This window comes from Taudactylus pleione, unplaced genomic scaffold (genome assembly GCF_031769625.1).
Source record: "Taudactylus pleione unplaced genomic scaffold, aTauple2 ptg000016l, whole genome shotgun sequence".
NCBI classification, from domain to species: domain Eukaryota; kingdom Metazoa; phylum Chordata; class Amphibia; order Anura; family Myobatrachidae; genus Taudactylus; species Taudactylus pleione.
The window spans coordinates 46,598,421-46,625,276 of NW_028284418.1; the positions used below are offsets into that span (position 1 = coordinate 46,598,421).

The window sequence follows — 26,856 nt, forward strand, 5'->3', positions numbered from 1 at the left end:
TGGGAGCAGCAGGAGCACAGCCCAAATATGGCACAGTGTAACAAACTATGTGACAAACCTCACAAATACTTAGTTGTATAGAGGTGAGGCACAGGAAAACCCCTGAATACACCTGTATGTTAGGGCAATAGATGAGAATAAAGGGAAAAATATATGCTGACAGTAGGAGAGAAAGACAGGCAGCGCTAGCATAAGTTACATACAATGCAGAAACAAAACTGCACTACAATCAACTACACAAACTCAGTGTCTGATAGACTATAGCACTAGATACACTGAACTCCAGTGAGAGGTATATAGGGGGACTGGACCCTGCGCGTATCCCTGACTGCTATGGCTGTGCCTCGAAAGAAAAAGGCCGCCGGAGAACTCAGAGGGGGTGTGGTCGGAGAACAGTTTAGGGAAGTGAGACCTCAGTGGAATGGCACCCTGAGGGGCCGCTTTAACGGAGAAGCTGACCTCCCCTTGCAGATTGTTTATCCACTGGGATGCTGGTTCCCGCACCATATGTACCCTGGTAATCTAGTGGATCACGGTAGCTGGAGCCTGTGTCCACACTCAGAACCTCCGGTCTATCTCCTGAGACCAGAGGTATGACTAAAGCGCGGGTCAACGAAAGCGATGACACGCCTTACCTGTCCCCTAGCGTCCGGCTTGCAGTCTAGGTCCATCCACGGGGGCGGCTAGCAAGTACCCCAGGATACCTGCAGAGATCACCAGTCGGAACTGGCGTTGCGGTGCCGAAGGGGTGACAGAATGGCAGCGCAGACGTCCTATGGACAGTCTGCTGCTGCGTGCTGTTAATAGAAAGAAAGTACAAGGAACAAAATAGCAGCCCCCTGCATAATGGTGACCCGACTCCGGCTGGGCACCAATGAAACTGACGGGCCTCTGGCTTGGGGGCGGTGTATAGAGAGTGTGGACCTGTGCATCCTGGTAGTTGAAAGCTTTAACTGCATGGTGCTCGGATTCCTCAACCACCACCTACACCCCAAGGTCTCCCTGTGGAGCCCTATAGACCCTGAAGAAATAGAGAAATAAAATAAAAGCTTAGCACTGCCTGAGCAGTCCCGTTACAAAAGTGCGTCTAACCCTGCCGCACCAAACAAACTGAAGGCCTATGGCTAGGAGCGGGGCATATATGGAGGACAGGAGGCATCCTTGGAGCTGAAGCTTTAAACATTTGATGCCTGGATCTCGCTAACCATAATATCTCCATGGTATCCCTGTGGATCCCTATGGACCCTGAAGAAATCCTTGGTCTATCTGGGTGAAACCAGACACATCAGCTAGTTGTAAATAACGAAAATGTAATCAGTCTTAAGACAGAACACTGGGGTAACATTTCTATTCTCTGGACAATTTTTTTAAACCATTTTTTTTTTTACCAGTAAAGCTGGACATCCACTATACAATTTTCTGTCTGATACCTGTTCAATCTGGCTGGTTGGAATGAAAACCTGGTAATGTAGGGGAGCAACTGACAGTCGATCATTTGGTTTTAAACACTGAAAAAAGGACAAAAAAAAAAAATTGTTCAAATTGGTTAAATTTGTGTGTTTTAACCAATTTGTCTGAACAACCATTTTTGTCTATTTACCAGTGTTTGTGAGCAAATGGACGAGTGTCATTTGCTCCCATACATTACCAGGCTTTCATTCCAACTAGCCAGATTGGACAGATATGACAGAAAATTGTGTAGTGGATGTCCAGCTTTAGACTATTGGTCTAGAACACAGGTTCTCAAACTCGGCCCTCAGGTGCATGTTTTCCAGGTCTCCTCACAGAATCACAACTGAAATAATTAGCTGTGGATCTTTTAAAATGTGTCAGTGAGTAATGACTACACCTGTGCACCTGTTGGGTAACATGGAAAATGTGACCTGTGTAGGGTCCTGAGTAAAGAGTTTGAGAACCACTGGCCTAGAAAATACAATATGTATCATATTAGGCACCCATGAGGCACCACATTTACTGACATTTGATAGGATCTTTAAAAACACATGGAGTTAATAGCTGTATGATGGAAATTATTGGCCTATTATTATGTAGTCAGATTCAGTTTGCACAAAAACCCTAATGACATCACAAGGAAGCAGGCAGCATGGCTCAAGTGCCGACCAGCATCTTCTCCATTCCAACACCCAAAGGTTGGTCCGATATCTTTGTTCCTTTCTCAGGGCGAGCAGCAGGACCATAACAGATGGCCAGATTAACACATACAGACAATTGATTTATGGAGAGTCAGTCACAGTGACAGCCATGAATCATTTCTGCATGTTTATACAAGCCACTAACCCATGTACTTCAGAATGCCTCAACAAGAACATGTCTATGGATTGAGTCATATGTAAATTTAATACTGTGCTATAGGCAAGCAATTTGGTTTAATAAAACAATCTTTTATTATCAATGTTAACAGGAACAGACAGATATAAAAGGGGAGGGGGGAGAAAACACAATGCTTCCACAGGAACATTGTTCATGATTGGAATCTTGAAGGAAAAGTGCAATAAGAATAAATCCTAAATTAACAGCCATTATATAAAGCAATGTTGCACACTGGGAAACCTATAAGCTCTAAATTAACCTCAAGTGTGAGTTATTTGGGTCTCTTAATTCAGCCTACAGTCAAAGAAATTGTTCTGAAAGACAGAAGAGACCAAGTGTCAGACTGTAGCATCTTCTGTTTCATCTATAACGGTAAACACTTTTTGTTCTTTGTTTGCTGAACAAGCCAGATTTTTCTTCATTTGTGCTAGAAAACAAGCAAAAGAAAAATTAGCCGCTGGGAATAAAGTATCCAGCATTATTTGCCACAACTGAAAAATAGGTCTTTAGTAATCGGATACTTTAGGACATGCAAAGAAAAAAAGGCATGTCCTGAAGTGTCAAAGCTCATAGCAGATTTAGACTTTCATTTCATGCCTTGGGGGCTGTGACAAAAACTGTAAAAAAGTGTCTACTGTATGTCTGTCCTACATTTATAATGCCACGAACCACAACAAGGAGACAAAATTAGTAGCGAGCAAACACTTATGTTGGGTACACACTAAACTATTCCCAGGACGATGTCGTTCACAGCGGGACCTGGCCTCGGCAAGTGTATACACACCGCGACGGTACGACTGCGGGGGCCAAGCTGTACTCGGCAGAATGACCCCCGCTGACTATATTGCCCAACAGACCTGCATGCAGGCCAGACGGGCAAAGACGTTGACTGGTAATGTTGCCGATGCGTGGGAGCGCACATAGTGACATAGCGGGTACACATTGGCAAGTGTGTACCCGCTAAGTCTGCCGATCCACCGAATTGGACGGCATTGTCTAGTGTGTACCCGGCTTTACACAAAAACAGACTTAAGAATATTTTTCTTCTACTCATTATGGCTCACTAAAGATCTACCTACCAATAAGGTCACTTCTGTCCAGCAGCAGCTCAAGCTCTTCATCACTAATAACTTTTCCATTTGATCCTTTCACTTCTCTGAAAGAAAAACAATGTATACCCAGTAGAATTACCAGAGTTTGTGCATTGAGTAATCTGTCAGGCCTAAAGGACAACCTCCTTTACTAGAATATACCAAGATTTCCCCAAAGAGGGGAAATATATAAAACTATACTAGTGTGTGGGCCTTACACTACTAAAACACATGCAAAATAAAAATAAATAAAAAATATATATAAAATGGGAACAGGATGGCCACACAAATAAAAGGTAATCCAAACTCTACATTACAATCCAGGTTTCAAGGATATTCATGCTTGAACACAGGGGACTTTAGTACCTCAGTCAATTTGATTTAACCATATGGACTCAAGCATGAATATCCTTAAAACCTGGACTGTTATGTTGCCTTGAGGACAGAGTTTGGGAATCACATTTAACAAACTGCCTCCTGTAACAAGACCTATCCTCTTATCAGACAAATTGCCATCATTAAAATTGTATTTATCCTGTTACAAGGAGGTGGAGATTGGGAAACTGCCCTACAGCATGAAGTGAAAACAGAAGAACTTCAGATAAGAATTCAAATATGAAGCGAGCAGAAACCGTACATCTGGAGAATATATTTTTGATGAGCACTAAAGTGAGAGCTATGCAAGGCCTGTGTTGCATAATAAACAAAGTTATGCAATGGGGAAAGCATATTTGAGTTTAGAAAAGACCATGAAGAGTCTAATTCCTTGTGCCTTCTTTGTGATAATTAAGGTTCAGATGAATAGATCTTTATTGATTTTTTAGACCATTCCTGTTGAGGTACCAGTAGTTCTATACACAATTTTTCTGTGTCTTGACACAGGTAGAAAAACAACATTGTCTATAATAATCAGGTGTTTCCATCCATATATCTATATCCTGGTGAATAGTGTGTATTTGATTAAGATGTACGGTGTAAAGCAGCTTCAACCAGGGGCAGCACATCACAATCTCTACCTTGATACAATACCATGAATAGTATTTTTCAGGGCCACTCACTAATTTCTTTGCCTACCTCTCATGATCCCGGGATTGAAGTAACTCCAGCAATTCCTTTGGATCTAAGCAGCTCTTAGACTGATGTATCCCTGTTTGGCCACCTTTAAATTTATCTGTAAAGAACAAGAATTCAAGTTGAACTTAATACACTGGCCATTAGCAAAAGCAGATTTAATGCAATATATTACTGTTGAGGTCATTCATGCATTGGCCAAATCATGTTGGATAGTGTACAGAGAATTTATCCTAGTGACATTTCCCTTTTACGGAATACATTAGCCACACTGGAAACCTCTTCATTAGTGCATCTATATATAGCAATGCTGCTTTTCCAGGACACAACTTTTTGATAACATACAAAAACATTCATTTTCAGGTGGGCTGTACGTGAGGAGGCAATGACCGCTAGCTGTGTGGAATGTGCAGACAGTTAGGAAACAGGATCTCCATGCTGCAGAAGTCTCCTCTCGTCAAGACTGCTAGAACAAGATTGAAGAATGTACTTGAGATCATAGCCAAGGTTTCATAGTGTTAATGATTAGTTTTGAACTGTATTAACCCAAGTACACAGATTGCCCATAGACTGGAAATCTGGAAAGCAGGGATTATTTTGGAAAGACCTTTGAACTGGCTGTAATGTAGGAGGCTCTCACAACAGTATTATATACTATAAGCTGGCTACTGACACAATCAGTGTGCGAGGGCACACAAGAGTGGGTCAGAACAGTCTGAAGGTAGTGCTGGCAATAGTATGTTGTGATCTAGTCCACCTCCTCTAAATGGAAAGGGTCGAGTGCGGCTGGTTCTTTGGAGTTTCCTGGAAACCAGTGAAAGGATAAAATTCACAAGGACGACAAACTCAAATGGGGTACTGTTGAGAGACTATCACAGATAGTGAGTGGCCTGCCCATGCAGAGTGGAACAAAACCACCACAGGAGTCATACAACTGATGCGAGACTTGTGCAACTTGGCCAGAATTTCTATCTGGAACAGCAGAGTAGAGCTGGACAAACTGCACCACTTTGAAAGTGGATACTATCTTGGCCAGAATTCTCATGCATGCAGACACCACTTTAAACAGGGATTATGTCAAGTTCATTACAGAACGACCAAATTTGGGAGAGTGGCCTAATTACCATAGGCCACACCCCCTACGTGACATTTGGAAGCGTGCCCGCATGGCACGCCTCAAACGTCAGGCTGGAGGTAAAGCCCAGCACTGTCACTGGCTGGGCTTCCCCCAGCCCTCTCCAGTCAGTGAATGGTTGCCGCGCGCATCATCCATTCACACTCCAGGGTTCAGCACTGCTGCACAGCTGCAGCGGTGGGGGTCCCCAGCCTCCCGATTTGACCACCCGCGGGCACTTCTGACCGCGGGTGGAACAGCGCGACAGTACTGTCCTGCTGAAATCGGGATGCTGGGGAGGGGGTGCACCCTCTACAGGTGGCGCCCCTGTGCGACCGCACTGGTCAAACACCCCTAGAGCAGGCCCTGTGTTAGTGTGCCTTGAGGACCATGGTTGGGAACCCCTGATCTAGATAAACAGATTACAAATAGATGGATGTTATGACAGCACTCCTAAGAAGTAAAAATAAATACTTAAGGTGCCACGGAAAGTGTAAAAGGAAGGGCTTTGAATTAGAGTGTATTTTGCAAACCTGAGCTGGCTTTGGTGACACTGCCAGATGGGAAAACAGAGGTAGGCATCTCTATACCAAAAGTTCCTCCTTTTCCATGCTGTTCATAACGGATTTCTTTTTTTAATCTTCACAGTTAGTGAAGATCGGGGAGGAGGGGCCAAGGTCAACAACGTATATTCTGGTGAGAATTCCTCTTACCCACACATCTGATATGGCTAGGAACCACCTGCCCCTGAATGTCAGCAGATGGGCTCTCAGTGCAGGGTCCTTTGAGTGGAAGATAATCCCATCAAGCAGCGGCTTCTCTGCAGACTTGGGAGGCTAAGGTTTGCATAGCCAGATCTGTTTAACTCTCGACTTGCTTCCACAAGGTGCAGAGGTTAGGCCTCTTTGGCAGACCAAAAAGAGAAAAGGAACTTTTAGTTACCACAGCTGAAGCTATAAACCTTTTCAAATACTCTAGTCCAGAGAGGACCTCAATGGGAAGGTATTCTAAGGACTTCGAGAGTAGTCTCATCCTGCCCGTAGCACATCCACAGGGTCCAACGAGCTGCAATATGGATACCAATATTCTAGAAGACACTAGAGCAGTGTAATTAGCTGCTTCACCTTATTAAACAGATTCACCAATATGCTCCATTAATGTGATCAAATCAGATCTTTGCTTTCCCGATCCTAAATACTCTTCAAGATGATCAGCCCATTGCTCATTCCTGAGGATCACCCATCACTGTTGCCTGGAAAGGATGGGAGGGTGGAAGCAGACTGCAGTGAGCCCAGGCTGGTGGGTGAGCTCATTAGGATCACCTAACAGTCAGTGTTGAGAAATGTGTGCAAAGCCGCAGCTACACTGAAACTGAACTCTGGCTGTAGCAAGATTCTCCTCCTTCAATCTCAGGTGGACAATTGTGTTAGGACCGGACACAGCATTAAGGAGACTGAGGAGGGGGTCACTAGTCATGGCAGCATGCACTTACGGGTTGTGTCCAATTGTTTTAGTGCCATTGCTTTGTTGGGTAAAGCTAATCAACTATTTTGTAAGATGATTCGGCAGTTGGTTGAATACATACTTTTGTGAATCACCAACTTTTCAAGTTTCCTTTTAGCTGCAGCTCTTTCCACAATTGCTTGATCAATAGTATTTGCAGTCACCAAACGATACACCACAACTGGTTTTGTCTGACCAATTCGGTGACATCTGTCCTGGGCCTGTAGGTCATTCTGTGGGTTCTGGGGAAGAACAAACAAAATTATAAGAATAAAAACATCCACAGAAACCCATCCATAAATCCTAGTTAAGGGAAAAAAAAAAAATTTTCACAAAAAGGTCTACAACCTCAACACAAAAGCCATATTCTAAACCAGATTTTAATAAAATGACGTATTTACCCAAAAGACCGAAATAAAGCCGCTGTGATCCTGATTGGGAACGCTGCAATTTTTCCCAATTTATCCTATAAACTATTTACAAATATGTTCTTTTTATGTAAACTATTTAAAAATGTTAAGCATAGCACTTTATTCCACACATTAGCTTTGCAATATGGTAAAGTATGCTGTACAATAAAAAGGTAAGAGGATTAATATGCTTAAATGGATCCAAGAGCAGCATAAAGAGATCAAAATAAATTGCAAATTCAACACAGCAGAGGTGGTATTCTGTACAGAATTTGCATAAACTGATTAAGTTAAAAGGGAAAACATTTTTATATATATATATATATATTATATATATATATATATATATATATATATATAATATATACACACATACATATACATACAGCCCTGTAGAACAGACTTTACGCCTTGTACCCCTTTTTTGGCTTCAAATATATGCTCTGTCGGCCTTCAAATAATAATTGAACAAAGTTGCCATGAGCCCACCTACACAGGTTTCTGGCTAGTCTACATTTAATTTACAAATGACAAATTCCCAAATTACATTTTATGCCATTAACCACTTGTTTTGTGATGAGACCACACCAGGCTGGGCTTTCACTGACAGTCGCATCAGATGCGAGAATGTCAGAGGATCAGTCCAGCTCCTCTGTTGCTGCTGCAACCTCTCCTCAGACCCCTCCAGCTGGGCTTCAGAAAGGAGGCTAAATGGGTCACCCACCCCGTGGCTGCAGGAACGGAGTCTTCCTGCATCCAGAGCTCAGCAGGATCAGGGAAGATGCAGCTTCCCTTTTCTCCCCTGTCTACAGTAACTGCCCTCTCCCCCTCCCAGCCAGTAGTCATGGGTTATCCTTAGGATTGCCCCCTTCTGTTGGCTGCTCTTCCTGCAGAAAATGGAACAAAATTTTGCCTGTTAAAAATAAAATATTTTGTATGTTTATCTCTCTGTATTTTTTTTTAATGGTAATAGCCAGGGGGTTCCCAACTACAGTCCTCAAAGCACACCAACAGTCCAGGTTTAAGGGTAGCCATACTTGAGCACGTGTCTTAATTAGTACCTTAAATAGTATTTTGATTTAACCATTTGTGCTCAAGCATAGAGATCACTAAAACCAGGACTGTTGGTGTGCCTTGAGGACTGAGGTTGGGAGTCACTGGTATAAGCAGTTTTCCAAAAATGCTCCCAAAATTGATTAAAAAAATTAAAATAAATTATGTTAATACCTAACCCTTATTTAGTATAACTTTAATAAAATTATGCATACTTGTTAATAAACCTATACTGAATCAGATTTAAAATGGTTATTTATAAAGTTCAAAAATTATGGAAATTAGTTAACTGGTTAAAGTCATAGCATCTCCTTTTGACTGTATATTCGACTTTAAATCAAAACCGTGGGAAAGATTACATGCCCCAGACTTCTGTGGCACAAAGATTATTGCCAATTCTTAGTGGAGTTCAAAAATAAATGGAATGGCTGATTTACCCAGTCACTGTCATAAATTATTACAGTATCTGCTGCAGTCAAATTGATTCCCAGTCCTCCTGCACGTGTGCTAACCAGGAAGAGGAACACATCGGGGTCTGTATTAAAACTCCGCATCTGTAAAAGCAAAAAAAGGTTGACTATAAACCAATTCCATTCATTGTTTTTGCCACAATAAAGTTTTGTTATGGTCACACCTACTAAGTTTATATATGTAATGATAAAGTAATGTAACAGCCGACAATCTATAATATGCCATTGTTTTTGCTTTATTTAAATCTATAAACTTCAAAGAAAAAAAATCTGCCCATTATTCTTCTGCACAGATTATGTGAAAGTAGCAAGGAATGAGGTTTACATTTTCTTCTCTTTCTGCATAACTCATAGATCCATCCAACCTGGAGAAGTTAAAACCTCTGAAATAGCAGTAATCCATTAATATATCCAACATCAAGGTCATCTGTGAAAACATCAACACCTGCAAAAATAAAAAAGTAACTAAGCTCTATGTAGAACATTTAGAACATAGGGCTAAGAAAATCATCATGCACGAAGTCTTATTTAATAGTAACTAGTAAAAGTCATGGTTTGAGAGAGTTCAAACAAGCTGGCTATTGAGGACTCTCCCTGTTAATGTCTGGAAAGATACTTGCAAATTAATTGGTATTAGTTTATTTATATAGTGCCACAATTTCATGCAGCACTGATCAGACTCTTTTAATTCGCAATAAGGCTAAAAAACCCAAACAAACATTTTTCACCCACATTGAAGGAGGACCTCTGTTTCCTCAGGCAGTGTGTCAGAAACGATAGGACAAGTTATTTTTTTTATCTTTATGCTATTTAACAACGTGTTTATTTTTTAGACTTATTAACCTGATAATTGACAATGTAAAATAAAGTATCTGGGGAATGCACTAGATAATTGACAATGATACTTTATTTTACATTGTCAATTATCTAGGAGACTCATCTAGGAGGCAAGTGCACAACACACTAAGGGCTAATTTAGTGAAAATCCAAAGTGTTTTTTTTTAATTAGGGAGGAAACCCACACAAATCGGTGAGAACAAACTCCATATACAGGTAAGGGGACGGTAATTGAGAACAGAAAGTTGTAAGGCAGCAATGCTAACCACTGTTCTACCTTACCATTTCTTCTGTCTGGCAAAAATGATCTAAAAGTTGCAAAGGTAGACAAAGTTGTCGTAATCAGAGGTAAAAAAGTGTAGTCTGGAGATACCTTATGTCCTCTCTTTCTAAGTTCTGGCAACATTCGATCCAGGAGTAAAAATTTTCCAGAAGCAGTTATCAGTTCTTGATCTATCTATAGTGTAAAATAGATAGAACAGCAGCATTTATAGGGTGCAACAAAAGTTCCACAGTGGACTACAGAGCAGTAATACAAACAGGGTATGCATAGAAAAACAAGGGTAACCAGCAGCCATAACTAAATAATGCAGCATAAAAATCTTTGGAAATACAAAAAGATAATGAAAATTAGAACAAGAGGGCAACAAGATGAAGATGTACAGAAGGCTGTAAAAAAGGAGACAAGGGAGCTGAAGGACAGGAGGAGGAAGAAGAGGAGTGAAATAAGGAAGTATGTCCTGCTCATGAGAGCCCACATTCTAAAAAGGGAAGAGGTTGGAGTGGTGGGTGCGTGTTGAGTAGGGGGTGGGGGGGGGATCAGAGAGTAAGCTGCAACCAAGGCAGGATTGAGGTGGTTAGCAGCAGGAATGATGCAAGCCATCAGAGGATGGCGCAAGTCAAGTATTTTGGTAGCATGGAAGGAGAGCAAGAGTATAACCCTTGCATACTCCAGCTATGAAATAGACAGGAGTGGGCGAAGGACTGGAATTGGGAATAGAAAAAGTGAAAAGGAAATACCCAATGACACTGACAAATTGAATTATTGCATACAGTACACTAAACCCGTTCATGAAAACACACTGAATGTGCACAATGTTTTACATTAACATACAAGGCAACACTACTTTATTCAGATGACTCATATCCAAGTTGCCTTTAAATTTTAAAAATCTATTGTTTTAGTGGCTCTTTAACATCTGTATTACAGTAGAGTAAAAATGTTTGCTCCATTTAAATTTAGATGTTGTAGAAATAACGTCAGCCTGCCTTTCCTAATAAGGGGCAGTATAATTTGTCAGTTGCACATTTAGATTAAACCTTTTCAAGGCCGTCAACTTTTCAGATCTTACCTTAAACTCCTGAGTAAATGGATCCAGAGGATATTCAATCAAATATGGATGATTGCAGCATTTTCTCAGCACCATCATAACGTTGCTCATTTTTAGATTTATTTCTGCATCCACCGGAAGGTCACTCTCTACTTCAGGTCTGGGAGAGGAACGTAATAAGTCAGTGTCCTCAACAGTTACTAGAACAGCTCCCAGTAATGCTAACCATCTATGTTTTAGAGCAAATACCTTTCCTGTTCCACTTCTTGCTGCTTAAGCAGATTAAGTAACTTCTCAAGCTCACCCGGAGTGTCCTCTGCCTGCTCATTGTAATTAACCACTTTGCGACTTTTTCTCTTTCCTCTTCCACTAGTGCAAACTATTAGATCTGTGGGCTAAAAACAGGCTATTTAAGTACTGTAAGGAAGCACAGGTGCTGCTTGAAGTAACAAAATGTTAATCTCATACCTTATCCTGCCCCAGAATGTTCTGAATTGTCCGGTTTACTATAGCTGTGTAAAAAGTCTCTTGTTTCTTTGTCAAAGGTGCATAAACGACAACTTCCCGCTTTGGAGGTACCTCCAGTGTCACATCACTTTTCAGTCTTCGCAACAGAAAGGGTGTTAAAATCTAAACGGAATGAAAAAAAAAAAAAAAGTAAATACATTTCAAAACGTTAAACATTTCCTACTATAATCTGGTGGTCCATATGTGAGGTGACCATCTTAAACATGTTTTATCACTAGAAAAACTCATTACATTAATGAGGTCTGTCTTCACCTGGTGCAACATATGTAGAATGTTTTGTTCACGTTCCTTGGCCACAATGTCTTCAGCATTCTGTGATATGCCAGCTATGTCAAACCAAGACTCAAAGCTAAGGTGGGAAGAGAAACAAATGTTTATGGCATCGAAGGACAAGGAAACAGATACGCTGGAGAAAGACAACAGCATTAAATTGAATGGCTAAGCTGCATGAGCTGTTTTCAATGGCTGGCTGTCAATGACCCATTGTAGCAGCTGATGTGGTGTAACGGTGTACCCTGGAGTTTATGACACTCAATGAATTTAAGATTGCCGATTTTTTTTTTTTTAAGGGGAATTTAGGGTAGGAAAACTGTTTTTGTACTTCCTATAAAATCTCTGAATTCTTTTTTTTTTGGGGGGGGGCACTGCTGTACCTTGGATTAAAAAAGGCACTAGTGCTGGAACACAGCACAACTGCTCTACAGACTTGTTCTCTGACTCACACCCCAGGAACAGGAACTCCCTAATTTACACGCAATACAACATACGCCTTCTGTACGCAGTGGAGATATAAAGGTTAGTTTACAAGACTACATAATGCAGTCTGAATGACCTGCTCTAGCAACCCTTTTGATTGCAAAATCATGGCCTCAATAGCCATGCTGTTAAATATAGACAGGTCTAGTCCTGATGGGAAGAAGGGCCTTGGACTTAGGTCATTTAGTGCAGGCCCGCATGGCCAGGTGCTGTTAACACACCACAGGTCTCCAAGTCCCAGTTCACTTCATGGGCCTGGGTGACCTAAACTGTCGAGAGCCCACTGATGAAGAGCTAGGAGAGGCAGAACGTCAGCCAGAGTTGGTGCCCACACTCATTGCAGGCGTTCAGTTGAACACCATTAGACCCTAACGAAGTGAAAAAAACAAATCTACACAGAAAAAAAAACAAAACACTGCCCTAATTCCATACACAATTAAAAACTGAAGTCTTCCCAGGGGAGGTGCATAGAGGGGGAGGAGTTAGTGACCAACAAGTCCTGTAGTTGTGCCCCACTTACTCTATACTTCAAGGTACAGCTGTGCCCCCTAATATGGATGACAAATACTATTTTGAATTGTGCAATGGAATCACTTTAACCTACGGTAATTTACATGAAGTGTTTTCTAAGCAGTTATTCTCTTGAATTTAACCGTACAGACAAAAAAAAAAAAAAAAAAGTTACCCAAATCTAACACTTACCTTTTAAGATCATCAAATACATCAGGTAGTAGGAAATGCAGTAGAGACCACAGTTCTGCCAGGTTGTTCTGTAGGGGCGTCCCGGTAAGAAGCAACTTGTTGTCCGACTTGAACAGTTTCAGTTCTCTCACTAGACGACAGTTCATATTTTTTATCCTATGCCCTTCATCTAAAATCATGTACTTCCAGGATCTATGCTGGGAAGAAAAATATTTTATAAAATGAATATGTAATTAAGAGCACCTGAAACACCATTGTTACAGTCACAAAGCATGTATGAACATTAAAGTACCTGTAAAACAGGACGATCTCTCATTGCAATTTCAAAAGAAGTAATGACAACAGGGTAAACCTGCAAATGTCCATCACGTTTATGTATTTTTTGGGCCAAATGACGGCGCTCCTGTTGATTTCCATGGTAGAGAAGTACAGGAATCTACAAAACATTAACACTTCACACTGTAATATAATCACCTCATTAGAAAAGTAGTATGGAGACTGGAACATGAATATAAAGGACATCAACATGACATTTCTAGTTTCACTCTCATGTACGTATTCACACATACTATTTGTACTACATTAAATCCTTCTTTGAATCCACTGAAAGACAATGGGACCTTGGGGTATAGTGGCTTACCAAGGATTTTGTACAACTCAGGCTGCCAAGAAGTCTGTTATCCCAATAAAGACTTACAAGATAGAACAATTACAGTACCAGTCAAAAGTTGACACCTTCACATTCAATGGTTTTTGTTTATTAATCTACTATGTTGAAAATTTAAATAAACTATGAAACATCACATATAGAATTATGTTGTAAACAATAAAAAGTGTTAAACAAATCAATGTTTTATATTTTAGATTCCTCAAAGTAGCCACCTTTTGTTTGGATGACAGCTTTGCACATCTTGGCATTCTCTCAATCAGCTTCATGAGGTAGTCTCCTGGAATGGTTTTGAATTAACAGGTGTGCCTTGTCAAGAGTTAATCTGTGGATTTACTTGCCGCCTTAATGTGTTTGAGACCATCAGTTGTGTAGTGCAGAGGTAGGGTTCGTACACAGTGGACACCACTATTTGACTATTGTTGTAATCCATATTATGGCACCAACCACTCAACTTAGTAAAGAGAAACGACAGTCCATCATTACTTTAAGACATGGTCAGTCAATACGGAAAATTTCAAGATCTTTGAATGTATCCTCAAGTGCAGTTGCAAAAACCATCAAATGCTATGATGAAACTGGCTCTCATGAGGACCGCCCCAGGAAAAGACGACCAAGAGTTACCTCTGCTGCAGAGGATAAGTTCATTAGAGTTACCAGCCTCAGAAACTACTAAACAGCACCTCAGATTAGAGACCACAAAGTCTTCAGAGATCAAGTAGCAGACAAATCTCAACATCAACTGTTCAGAGGACACTGTGAATCAGGCCTTCATGGTCGTATTGCTGCGAAGAAGCCACTGAGGATGAACAACAAGAGGAGAATTGTTTGGGCCAAGAAACACAAGGAATGGACATTAAAACCAGTGAAATCTGTACTTTGGTCTAATGAGTCCAAATTTTAGATTTTTGGTTCCAACCGTCGTGTTTTTGCGAGACGCAGAGAAAGTGAGCATATGGTTTCTGCATGTGGTTCCCACTGAAGCATGGAGGTGCTTTGCTGGTGCCACTGTTGGTGATTTATTCAAAATTCAAGGCACACTTAACCATCATGGCTACCACAGCATTTTGCAGCGCCATGCCATCCCATCCCATCTGGTTTGCGCTTTCAACAAGACAATGACCCCAAACACACCGGGCTACTTGACCAAGCAGGAAAGTGAGTGCTGTGTCAGATGAACTGGCCTCCACAATCACCCGACCTAAACCCATTTGAGCTGGTTTGGGATGAGTTGGACCGCAGAGTGAAGGAAAAGTAGCCAACAAGTGCTCAGCACCTCTGGGAACTCCTTCAAGACTGTTGGAAAACCATTCCAGGAATGGAATGAAGCTGATAGCACACTCTTGTCATTCTCTCAAAGTTGTCATCCAAGCAAAAGGGGGCTACTTTGAGGAATCTAAAACATAAAACATTTTGATTTGTTTAAAACATAATTCCATATGTGTTCTTTCCTAGTTTTGATGTATGTTGAAAATAATTTAAATAAACAAAAACCACTGAATGAGAAGGCGTGTCCAAACTTTTGACTGGTACTGTATGTAACTTAAGGATAACTAGAGTGAATTCATTGGGAGACACTGGGTTTACAATCTTTAGAGAAACATTTGAAAAGAGAATAATAAGTATTCTCTTTCAACTTCTTTTGGGAGAGGTTGGAGGATTGAGGGTGGTTACTGCACTGGGTACGCCAAGATGTTGCAGTGCGCAATACCTTCTATACAAAACTTATGGACAGTAGTCAAGGGAGCTGTGCCAAAGCTTTACGCAGCCGAGGAAGCATGAACCAAAGTGGTAACATATGCCCTGTTCTGTACCAAAGTAATACTGCTTACTTTCTGAAGTAATCAATAGTCTTACACACCAGGCCAACGCCTCTTGTGGTCATCACAGAAAGCAAATAAGGAAATGTTTGGCTTGACAAACATAGGTCTTTAGCACCATGGAGACATCCAACAAGAGATTGAACCTCTCTTCTGAAGGTCGACTGAGCTAGATCATCGGGGTTTAAGTGAAATCTGGTTACTAGCATAGGCTGATAACTGATTTGCCCATAAGACAAAACCTACTTTTCATAAAAAATTAGATCTGCAAACCTTCCTAATTGTTTGAAAGGTTTTTAATATAGGAAATTCACGCTCAAAAGAGAAGTGTTCAAAAGGAGGTTGCTGTACAGCTGCTAAGTTAAAATCCCAAGGAACTATGAGCAATATATGGAGCTTGCAGACTAAATGTGCCAGCTTCTATGGAGACCCACAAAAATATAAAAGCTGGGATCGGTACTTTAAAAACCAAGTCTGAAACCATCTTCCAAGCAGTCCTGTAAAAGAAAACTGGCTAATGGAAGCAGGAAATCTTGTTCACTCCAGGAAATGCACATTTAAGCTTGAACACACTGCCAGAGAAGCCCTGTACTGTAAGAATCATAGCTCCAACAGCCCCGGCTGCTAGAGCAAGATGAAACTGTGCCCGAGTTAATACATGCAGTCTTAGAAGAATGACCATGGAGCACAACTTTCTTGTCCAGTTTAGTGCCACTATAAAGCACTTTAACATATAATTTTATCTTCATTAGAAACTGGAAGAATTGCTACTAGAGCAAACTATTAACAAATGAAAACCCCTTTTGCTTTGTCCTTGAACAGAAGCATGACACCTTGTGATTGAACAAAGATGCCATCGTAAGACATCTGTTTGGAGGTGTTCCAAGAAAATAACCTTTTTGGAAAAAATGGGTTTAAATTAAGAAAACAATCTTCAGGGTATAGGGCATTCCTGCTGAGAAAACCTGCTTCAAAAATTTCCACCCATGGCATGAACACTAGAGATCTCCAGAACATTTTGTTCCACTAAGTTCATCATCATGCTGGTCTCTTATGTATGCCAGTGGTTCCCAAACTGTGTGGGACACTTTCAGGGGTGCCTCAGGTTGGTGGTCCATCACCAAATCAAATTATTTATGGTCAATGTAATGTAAATGTGGACAAACAGAAGCACAAAACTGTCCACAACCACATAACTGAACCTAAGAATGACAGGTAAGCACAATTTACTACACTTTACTACATTTTTTCTGAATCTCAATAAACTTAAATTTAGGGGCGCCGTGATAAAAAAAAAAAAAAAAGTTTGTGAACTGACGTATGCCCTTTCCTAGTAATAGCAGCGGTCCTCTGATTAGAGCATTTAAAACAGCTCAGTGTTATGTTTATGGAGAGCTTTTGACTCATTCCATGGCTGAAGGACCTGAAGACTGCCAACAGTTAAGATTATTCAGGTCAAAATGGTCAAGGGATGACCACTGTTAATGGTCAATTCTGAGCCATCAGAGCAGCAACCGACATGTCCTTAGAAATAGTCTGACAAATTAGCTAGTTATGTAATGCTGTAAAGAGTTATATTTCAAGGAGTTTGATCTGAAGTACTCACAAATGGATAAACGCAAATTGCTCCACATTGAAGAATGTCGAGCCCATGTTTAAGACTTTCTTGCAAAACAAAACAGACGTCCATCTGAGTGCAAATAGCTAATGAGAGAAACCTGTCTCCTGGCAAGGACATAGTCTGTAGCCAGGTGTTGAACAGCAGGCTTCGCAAAATTAGCTGGGCAGGTATTAATTTGGATTTTTAGTAGTTTAAATCGGCCCATGTACAGGAGGCCTAAAACATTGGAGTGAAGTCAAGGACCTTGCCTTGAAAAATGGACTATCCACATAATTAATAGTCACCCCCACTCCTTGACACAAGAGCAGCCATAATCACTATGATTATCTTACACACAAAGTAATCACCAGCACAAAAAAGCTAGACCCTGAAATTGCTAATTTGTCCAGACTGAATCGGACATGGTATTGGGAATCTTCCAAGATCTTAAAGATCGGAATACCAGTTTGATTACTTTGAAGCTGGCAGGTCCTGCAGCCTGAGCACACTGCATAGGGACCGGAAGCCAGAGCGACAAAATTTGTGACAGCCGCTGATTCACTGCATTCTAAAGACAGTGAGTACTGCAACCTCAGCACACCGCACAAAGACCGGGAACCAGAGCGGCTAGAACTTGTGACAGCAGTGGATTTACTGCACTGAAGTCCGGACCTAGTGCAACATTACTATATCGCATGATTAAGTGCTCAGCTGTTTCCCCACTGTCAGCTATCTAAGCTTTGGAACACTAAGGAGCAGGTAACCCAACATGTTTTCCAAACTACTGACAAACAGATATGGTCCCCCCTAAAATATATAGGGAGTAACATTTTCTCCTTATTCCTGTTCTGAATGTGCAAATAAACTGAGAATTCCTAACATCTTAATGAGACTTATGGTGCGTACACACTACACAATATGCTCCCTGAGCGATATTGTGTAGTGTGTCCCCGGAAGGCTGTGCTCAATGTCGTTCATGACATTGAGCACAGCCGCTGAACGATATTAACGATATCGTTCAGCGCCGGGCTCTCTCCCCCATTCCCCAACCTGACGAGATAGTCAGGTTGGCCTGCATGTCAGCCCGTTGAACGATGACGGGACGGAAGACCAGCGGGAACGCGCGTCGTGGTTATCGTTCATCGTTTTGGGGTTAAAAATGGACGCTAAAGTGGACGACTGCACGATAACGATATAGTTATCGTTCAGTCGTCCACTTTATCGCCCAGTGTGTACGCACCATTAATATCGGTGTTTAATTTATTGCTCTGGCTATTAGTTGATATGCCTAATTTTTTTACAAGTTGGTTTTATGCTGCTAATCCATTTGATTCTTTTTAGCAACATTACTGATAGTGTTTATCCAATGTAGTATTAGCATCATTTGATTGATAGCAATAAACTAGAGTTTATATATTGTAACTTATGAGTTTCTAGCTGTTTTGAGGTTACCAGCACAGTTATATTTTTTCTGACAAAAAGGGGTTGTAAGCCCCTGGCTAAGAACATTCTATGCTCACCAGCATGTTACATAAAACAGACTAGATCTTATGCTAAATGATGGCTGAACACAGATCATTTACCTGTGCATTCATCCATTAACCCCATAATCAGATTATATTACCAGTTTTCAACCAATATTTCAGGGACAAATGCCCAAGACCACTGTATTTAGCTTTATTCCAGAGAAAGCCTTAGTACCAATAAATTAGCATTTTTTATACTTCATGCGCGAGAACCATGGTATTCAATCATGCAGAAGTACAGCCGTTTGACACTAACATGCTACTTCTAATCTTTTGAGCCTCAACAGTTTTTCTGTCTAATGTCACCGCATAGCTTAATGTGCTTTGAATTTTGATGCTCGACAGTTGGGTCCTTTAGAATCCCCCCCCAACCCTTTATATTCCAAAGACCCAATGGGCGGTTTCTGGCTACCCTGAAAATTTAAACCAATAACATATCACAGTTCAAAATAAATATATAAAATTACCTCTGGAGAAAACCGTTTAAATTCAGACATCCAGTTAGGGAGGGTAGATAAGGGGCCACAGACGAAAAATGGCCCAGGTACGCCTCTTTCAACCATCATGGATATGGTAGCAATACATTGCACAGTCTTTCCTAGACCCATTTCATCAGCCAATATGCCATTTATACCATTCTCCCACAGCATCTGGACAAGAAAGGCAGAAAATGAACTTTTGTGCAATATAGCATTATTGTAAACAATTACACATCACCTGGCTTGTACCACCTACAAAACTATTTACATGTAATCATGAGTAACCAAGGTCAGTGCTGACATACATTTAGACGGTTAAAATCCGCTGAAGAAATGCATAAGAGTTGGGATAACTATTCTCTAATATGCACAGCAAGGCTAGACTAATTTGGATTAACTGCAAAAAACCTACTCTGAGCCACTCCATGCCTTCCACCTGGTACCACCGCATTATACCACCGGTAAAGTATTTTGGCTGCTGATAAGGAACTGGTTGACCATCCACTTTCCTCAGTGGATCGAGAAGATGTTTAGCGCTGTGCCTTAAAGCTTGAGATAAACGATCTTTAATAACAGTGTTAGAATCACTGTTACTCTCAATCTCGTCAGTAGTTAGTTTGCTAGAGTGGTCATCCTATAAGTGTTGAAAGAAGGGGAAGAAAATAAGTATGGTAACAATGGACCCAGTGATTTATTAGATCTGCTCTGAATATACATACCTGGGAATTCTGTTTGCTTTTCTTGGATGCAGATAAAATGTCCTTAAAAAAAAAAACAACAAACAAACGGGTTACTTTGACTACACGCATAGATCACAATATGGGTTCAACTACTGACCTGTGCCAATTATTGTAATTAAACAGGCAAAACACTAAGAATAGGGCTTACTTCTTTGGACATAACATCTGAAATACTGTAGCTTTCATCCCGTTGCCTTTTCTTTGTTTGTGCTGGAGGGAAAAAGAAAATATAATCCCAACCAAAAGGAAAAGCAGTCTATAACTAATAATCAGTTACAGTAAATTGCCTATAAGAAAGGCACTTTATAGCATGGGTGCCCCAACAAAGCCATTCACAGACAAGATTAGAACTTTAAAACAATTCACCTTTTTTGGCAGTTTTAGTTGAAGTTTGTTTTTCTACCTATAAAAGAAAGAAACATTAAAAATTTGTAGGGCAGCCACAATACTTTAACATTGAACACTATGTAAAAGTGAACATAAAGTATGACTAGGTCAGACAAGAAATGTAAAAGGACAATATATAGGCTAGTTTATAGATTTACCTAGTAAAATTTTAATAAAGTTATGCAGGGAGAACCAGATGTTTTGCAGACAGTCTGCCAATGTGTGTAGCTGCATCTGCGACCGCCTGATTTAACATCATAGCCTCTAAGAGCCAGTCCAACTTGGTTCCCAGACCTCTTATGATGTAACACCATTAGCCGAGTGCTCCCATGAACTATATCAGCTACCTGCTGAGCGCTCACATCTCCAGCGGGAACACCCTACGGCTGACCGAAGGCTCCTACTCACGCAGCCATATCAGCCTACTAGAAGACCTGACCATAGCGGTCAGTCTGTTATACCGCACAGCCTAAGACACAGGATTTGGAGGATACTTTTGCTAACGGCTATTTGTATTGGACCTCACAGCCAAGAGGGGAGATTTACATTTAATCTGGGACCCTTGATTACTCTGGACTGGTTCCTTTGAGAGACTCTCAGCCACTACAATCATGTCGCTTTAAGTTACATTCTATATATCATTCTGGCAGGTTGACAGTATTAAACTCATTGCTATGTTTTTATGTCATGTGTGCTTATTAAATGGTTATTGTCTATTAGCGCTATCCTTTTTTGTCTGCCAATGTCTCTATGTATAGCCCAGGCCGTAATCCCAATGGAATAGGTGCTTCAGCTATGGGATAAATCTACTGGATTCAGGGCCTGATTCAAAGATGGGACGCAATTTCGATGTTGAATGCAGTGGAGTGATTTTTTTTGACACTGCACATGCGTCAAAGCCACGTGGCGATGGATTAGCTACGGCAGTTGCAGAGGTTTCGCTCTCTCAAAGTGACAAGATAGTCTGCATTTGAGGAAGGTAAAGGGAGGGGTGGGGGGAGAAGAACGCAGGCGTGTCAGGAGAGAGCATTCTGGGCGAACTCTAGTGAGTTTCTGAGAATTCATTCGCAGCTGCACCACTGTCTTGGGAGAGCTGCTCTGTCAGACAGCATAGGCTTACTCAGACTAAAGAAATGTCCAATGTTATGACACTTGTGCATGAGCAGTGGTTGTCAGGTGGGCGTCTCCGTGCACAAGACGAAGGAAGAGCAAGTCCGCAGTGTAAGGAAATCGCAGTCGCATCAGGGTTTGCTTCCATCTCTAAATCAGGCCCTAATCTAGAGAAAGATGAATTTGAGAAGTCAACCTTGAGGAGAGTAAGAGGAAGGCAGCAAAAGATTACACTCAACTCATGAATAGACAGAATTCTAAAAGGTTAGAGAGATATGACTCGCCAATGACTGGGAGAAAAGGCACCAAATGGTGAGAAAATCAAAACAAGCAGGAACATAAGAACAAGACAAATCCAAAATGAGAGCGAAGAGAACAAAAAGGAGTGCAAAAATAAACTGCACCCTGTGAAAACACTAATACCCAGAGCAGACACTTAAGGCACGCATCCACTTAGCGATAATACAGAGCCTCCCTTCCCCGCTTTCTAAACCTAAGTCCCCCGGGGGGGGGGTGCCTAACCCTAATCCTCCATCCCCCTAGCCTAACCCTAACCTCCCGAGAGGGTGCCTAACCCTAAGTCCCCCCCCCGGGAGCCCTAAACCTAACCCTCCCCCCGCGTCTGACCGCTGCAGCGCCCGGCATCCGCTTGACCGAGATGCCGGGCACCGGTCTCCCGACAACGGGCAAATTACAGGCGTCGACATTTAGACGCCTGTCATTCGGCCCTAGTTGGGATAAAGCAGTCTGGAAGCCGGCGGTAGGTATTTAGTCGGGTTCCAGACTACATCCCGGCGGGGGATTCGCCCAGGGAGAAGATAGGAGAGGCCAGGAGTTTCTGGGGGGGAAAAAAAAAAAAGCTACAAGTGAGAATGGCTATAAACAGAAAATTGACAGGCCCAAACAGCACCCCCTGCCCTGTGCCAAGGCACATGTCGCACCACCCTAGTTACAGCCCTGGTAGACACAGTAGCCCTAGTTTTATACAGTCCATGTAGAACCGCAACACTGATACCTTCAAAATGAGACAAACCACTTGTTTACCAATTTTATGCTGTACAGAAACTTGAGTGAACATATTCATAATAGTTTCACCATACCTTCACTGTATCATCTAATTTCTGATTCTTCTTTTCAAGTCTTTCTTTTCTTTTAATTTCCTAAATCATAAAACAATTATGCATTTAAGCCCAAGAAAAAAAATATAAGTATGAAGACTTGGGAACAATGAAACAATATTTTATGTACTCCATTGCTACCTCAAGGTAAACGGAAGTGTAGAAATTACATACTATTAGCAATATGCATAAGCAGCTTCCTCTCATTCAGTAAAGAAATGCACACAAAAGCCATGCTAAACCCACCTCCGTAACTTTACAGAACTTTAAAAAAAAAAAACCTGTGGCTGCAATAGGGGAAAAAAGGCATTTCCAATTATCTAACTAATTACTGCTGCCAATAATAGTTTCAATTTGCACTTAACAGAAAGGTCATAAGTGCAAAAAAAGAAAAATCACAAGATTTATACTACCAAAAATAATAGCCTCTCTGACTGAGCCTGCACCAGACATCTGAAAACCAATGATAGGATCACAGCACATTTCTCATATATATCTCCCTTTAGTGTTACCGACAAGTCTAAGTATAATACCTCAAGTCGTTGTTGTTCCATTTTAGTTAAGAGAAACTTGGAATAAATGTTGCTTTTGTCAAGTAAGTGCTGAAGTCTTTTATAGCGCATTTCATTGGAATCTCTATCCCATGACATCCGAGCCTGTGTGGAAGTAATATCAGAAATCATGACACTAGCTTGTGAAGGGTATAAAAAAAATAAATTAGATCTATATATCTATCTATCTTGTTGTAATTTGGACTGGAAGGATAACACTCGTATGCTGGAAGATATATTGATCGATTAATTGGCCAATATATCGGGTGCCCGTCAGCCAGTGTGTACCAGCCAGTGTGCACAGCCAATGGCATATAAATTATATATCTGTTCATCGTGCTGTGTGCCGTACACTTGCAGCAGAGGCCATGAAGGGGGGTGCATCACGCCCTCCAGCCAGCGGGACCCACGGCCAGATGATGGTCATTCAGCGGGTATGAACAATAATCATCTGCAGATATATCTGTCAGGTGTGTAGGTGTGTACCCAGCTTTAGGGAAAGATGTTTTAATGCAGAGAGGAACAATTTCAATTGTGTTATGACCTGCTAGGCCATGTTGCTACACAAGTTTTTGCGAAGTGTGTCAAGTTGAGGAGGAAAAACAGGCGCAGAGAGCTAGGTAGTATGATTTTATTAAAATATTTTAGCTTGAGCTTCAGGATTCCTTAATATACGCTTAAGTACACCAAACAAGTAGATTTAGAGACCCAAATGCAAGCAGCACCTTTTCCATCATTTTTCGTTCCTCTGCCTCAGCAGCTTTCTCAAGTTTCTCTTCCTCCTTGATCATAGCTGGAGTGATCATCTCTGCTTCTGATGACACTGTAAACACATAAATGTTCTTTAAACACCACAAAAGACAGCGGAAAAAAACCCAGTGTAAATGCTTTTTACCTATAGGCTGTTTATTAATGGCCATATTGTGTAGTCCACACTTCTGGATTAACAAAATAAATTATGGTGGTCTCGCTCATTTGAATGTGCCACCTTCAGGGGACATCCAATGTCAAAATTACTTTGGGGAAATTACTAGGGTCAAAATTTAGGTCAAAATTACTAGGGGTCAGGAAATTATTTCTGGCACTTATTGCATTAGTTCAAAATATATGCAGTGTAATACCAGTCAAAGGTTTTAAAAAGACCCCCATTATTCCAGTTTTTATTGTCATTTAAATCTCAATGTGATAAAATGATAGCAAAAAAAAAAAAAAGATTTTTGGTACTCTCTAAGTCCATCTTGGGGACACACTTGACCACGGGGTGTAGTGAAGGTTAAGGAGCTAGAACTTAATAGGTGAACTTTTTCTTTTTAATTTTTTTGGAGTAACAACCTCTTGAACCTTTTTCTCACTTTGGACTTAAGCCCTAAGGATAGGCTGAATAAATAAGGACAGTTTGCATCCTTCTCTCACACACAGCCCAATAAGGGAAGAATCTTCATGTCCCCCAGATGAACTTTGAGAAATATGTAACGGTAATAACCAAAATTCTTATTTTCTCCTTCCTCCACCTGGGGGACACTCTTGAACATGGGGATGTACAAAAGGTGCTCCTAAGGGAAGATATATTTAGTCTTGGCTAAACTAAATATTTAATGTCCAAAGAAAGCCACCCTGGAAGCAAAGTCATGAAATCTATAAAAGTTTGATGAATGTATGAACCAAGAACATAAGTGTTTTCATGGAAGCTCCACACCATGTTGTGCACGAAGTTCCAAACGAGTGGAATGAGCAAAGATCCTTGCTGCGATAGGCAGTCCAGCCCTCTTATATCCCTGCTGAATTGTGGTCCTAAGCTAACAAGCTATAGTCTGCTTGGACGCTGGCCAACTTCTTTTCTAAAGGTGCCCATCCACTAGTAGATCAGGGAAAGACTGTACGATTAAGACATTTTAATAATAGTCATTCCCTAGGGGGTGAAGTGCAGTGCAGAGACCACTTGTGTATTCATCAATTCAATTGTTGCTCTGTTCAGATGCCTAAACTCGTGGTGGCGTGACATTTCTTCTCACAGCCTCCTGAGGTGTGGGAAGAATGTCTGCAAAGTCCCTTGCTTGGGCGCCCTAACCACTTCTTTAGACAGGTTTAGCCATCTTGCGTGGCTAAAGCTGGTGCTTTTAGGCAAATTAAATACCAATGGGCTGCCAAACTGAGAAACAATTGAATTGCTCCGTCGTGTGCCTATTCATATAGACACCCAACACTACTGACTCACCCCCTTATAGTAATAACAGAATTAATATGTTAATTAAATAGCATGTCCTCCACATAGAAAGTGGATTTTTTTATCTCATTTCTTGGGCTGAAAAAGTAATCCTTAAATAAAACATTCAATATAAAAGTCCTCTGCCCTAATTCTATTCCTGGCAAACAGTATCTCCCTTTGTGTGTGCACTCTGCTCTGATTATTGATTTAATCCTCATCTACCAATGGGTTAAAAGCACAGGAAGATGCTTTTCATAACAGGTTTAATAACAGTTACATAAGTCAGACAGCCACATGCAAAGATCATCACACTACAGCATATCAAAACAAGTTTACTTTAGGGAAGGCAAACATTTTATTCCCAGTAAAGCTAAATAAGTTACCATCTGTAAATAAAGTGTTTTAAATAGAATGACCATTCAAACCATGGGATATATAGGACACATCAGCAGACTGTGCTGATTAAATTGATGTGCGAGTATATAGCTGTGTGCAACCGAGTCTCTGAATCTGTACACAGAGTGCTACTACATAACAGCCACAGCTTTTTACATGTGCACATACATGTCTGCAAGTGTCATATCAAATTAATCAGCACAATCTGATGGGTCCTAGTCGCATCACACTGCAATTTAAGACGAATTTTCGAAAAAAAAAAAAAAACAACACTAGCAGAGTTGCACAGGAGGACCTGGTGGCTCACTTCACACAAGTCACACTAGAGGGTGCATGTGCTGCAAGGCTGTATAGTAAGTCTAGTCAGAAGGGGTGAAGGAAGTAGTGCTGCACATTGGGTGTACAGTATAGGAGACTCAGGAAATGAGTATGACAGCATCTGGGACTGAGCCCCCATAATATGGGTAGACAGAGGCACAGATGCATGCTTACTAACTGCACATCACCAGGGCATTACACACAGCAAGGGCTTTCGTGAAGGGAAGCCATTAGCACACCTCTCAGGTCAACATTGTGAAGTGCAGTGGTAATTTATTTTGCACTGCTGTGGTGCCATCACACTAACACACCACCATGTGACATAATGCAATGTCAGTAACCTACATGGCAAATACAGATGGACCCTGATGAGTCCTGCCTAGTACAAGAGCTGGACACGCTGAGCCCACTACACATCTCTATAAGCATAAACACAACACCCAGGCTGGCTACTCCTATCCCTGTACCCACATAGAGATCCTCACAGCTACATATACACACTGCATGACAGGAAGAGCAGTAAGTATACAGATAGGGCAAAGCTGGCAGAGAATAACTGAGTGTCACTTACCCGGGCCGGAGGACAGCGGCTGCTCCACAGGCATGGCTGGGCTGTATAGCGGCAGGCGGAGGGTAGCACCACTCACTCCCGGTCCAGAGTGCAGCAAAGCAAGGAATAAACTGGCGCCAAATCTGCACGCGAGTCTCAAACTCGCGCGCTGCAGGCCACGCCCCTTAGCC

At 41.2% G+C, this 26,856-nt stretch overlaps 1 protein-coding gene across 1 annotated transcript; it reads right to left on the reverse strand.

Moving 5' to 3' along the window:
- Positions 1 to 2,381: 2,381 nt before the first annotated feature.
- On the reverse strand, positions 2,382 to 26,856 carry HELLS (helicase, lymphoid specific). The gene is made up of 22 exons (XM_088476025.1): positions 26,687 to 26,856; positions 23,921 to 24,018; positions 23,178 to 23,300; positions 22,627 to 22,686; positions 20,396 to 20,432; positions 20,178 to 20,239; positions 20,009 to 20,050; positions 19,702 to 19,923; positions 19,278 to 19,460; positions 13,490 to 13,633; positions 13,198 to 13,394; positions 11,992 to 12,088; positions 11,680 to 11,841; positions 11,461 to 11,606; positions 11,233 to 11,371; positions 10,254 to 10,337; positions 9,369 to 9,488; positions 9,011 to 9,127; positions 7,193 to 7,352; positions 4,497 to 4,593; positions 3,411 to 3,487; positions 2,382 to 2,758 (listed from the first exon to the last, which is right to left on the reverse strand). Exons 1-22 carry the CDS (start codon positions 26,718 to 26,720, stop codon positions 2,670 to 2,672), a joined length of 2,490 nt encoding a protein of 829 aa, XP_088332151.1. The 5' UTR covers positions 26,721 to 26,856; the 3' UTR covers positions 2,382 to 2,669.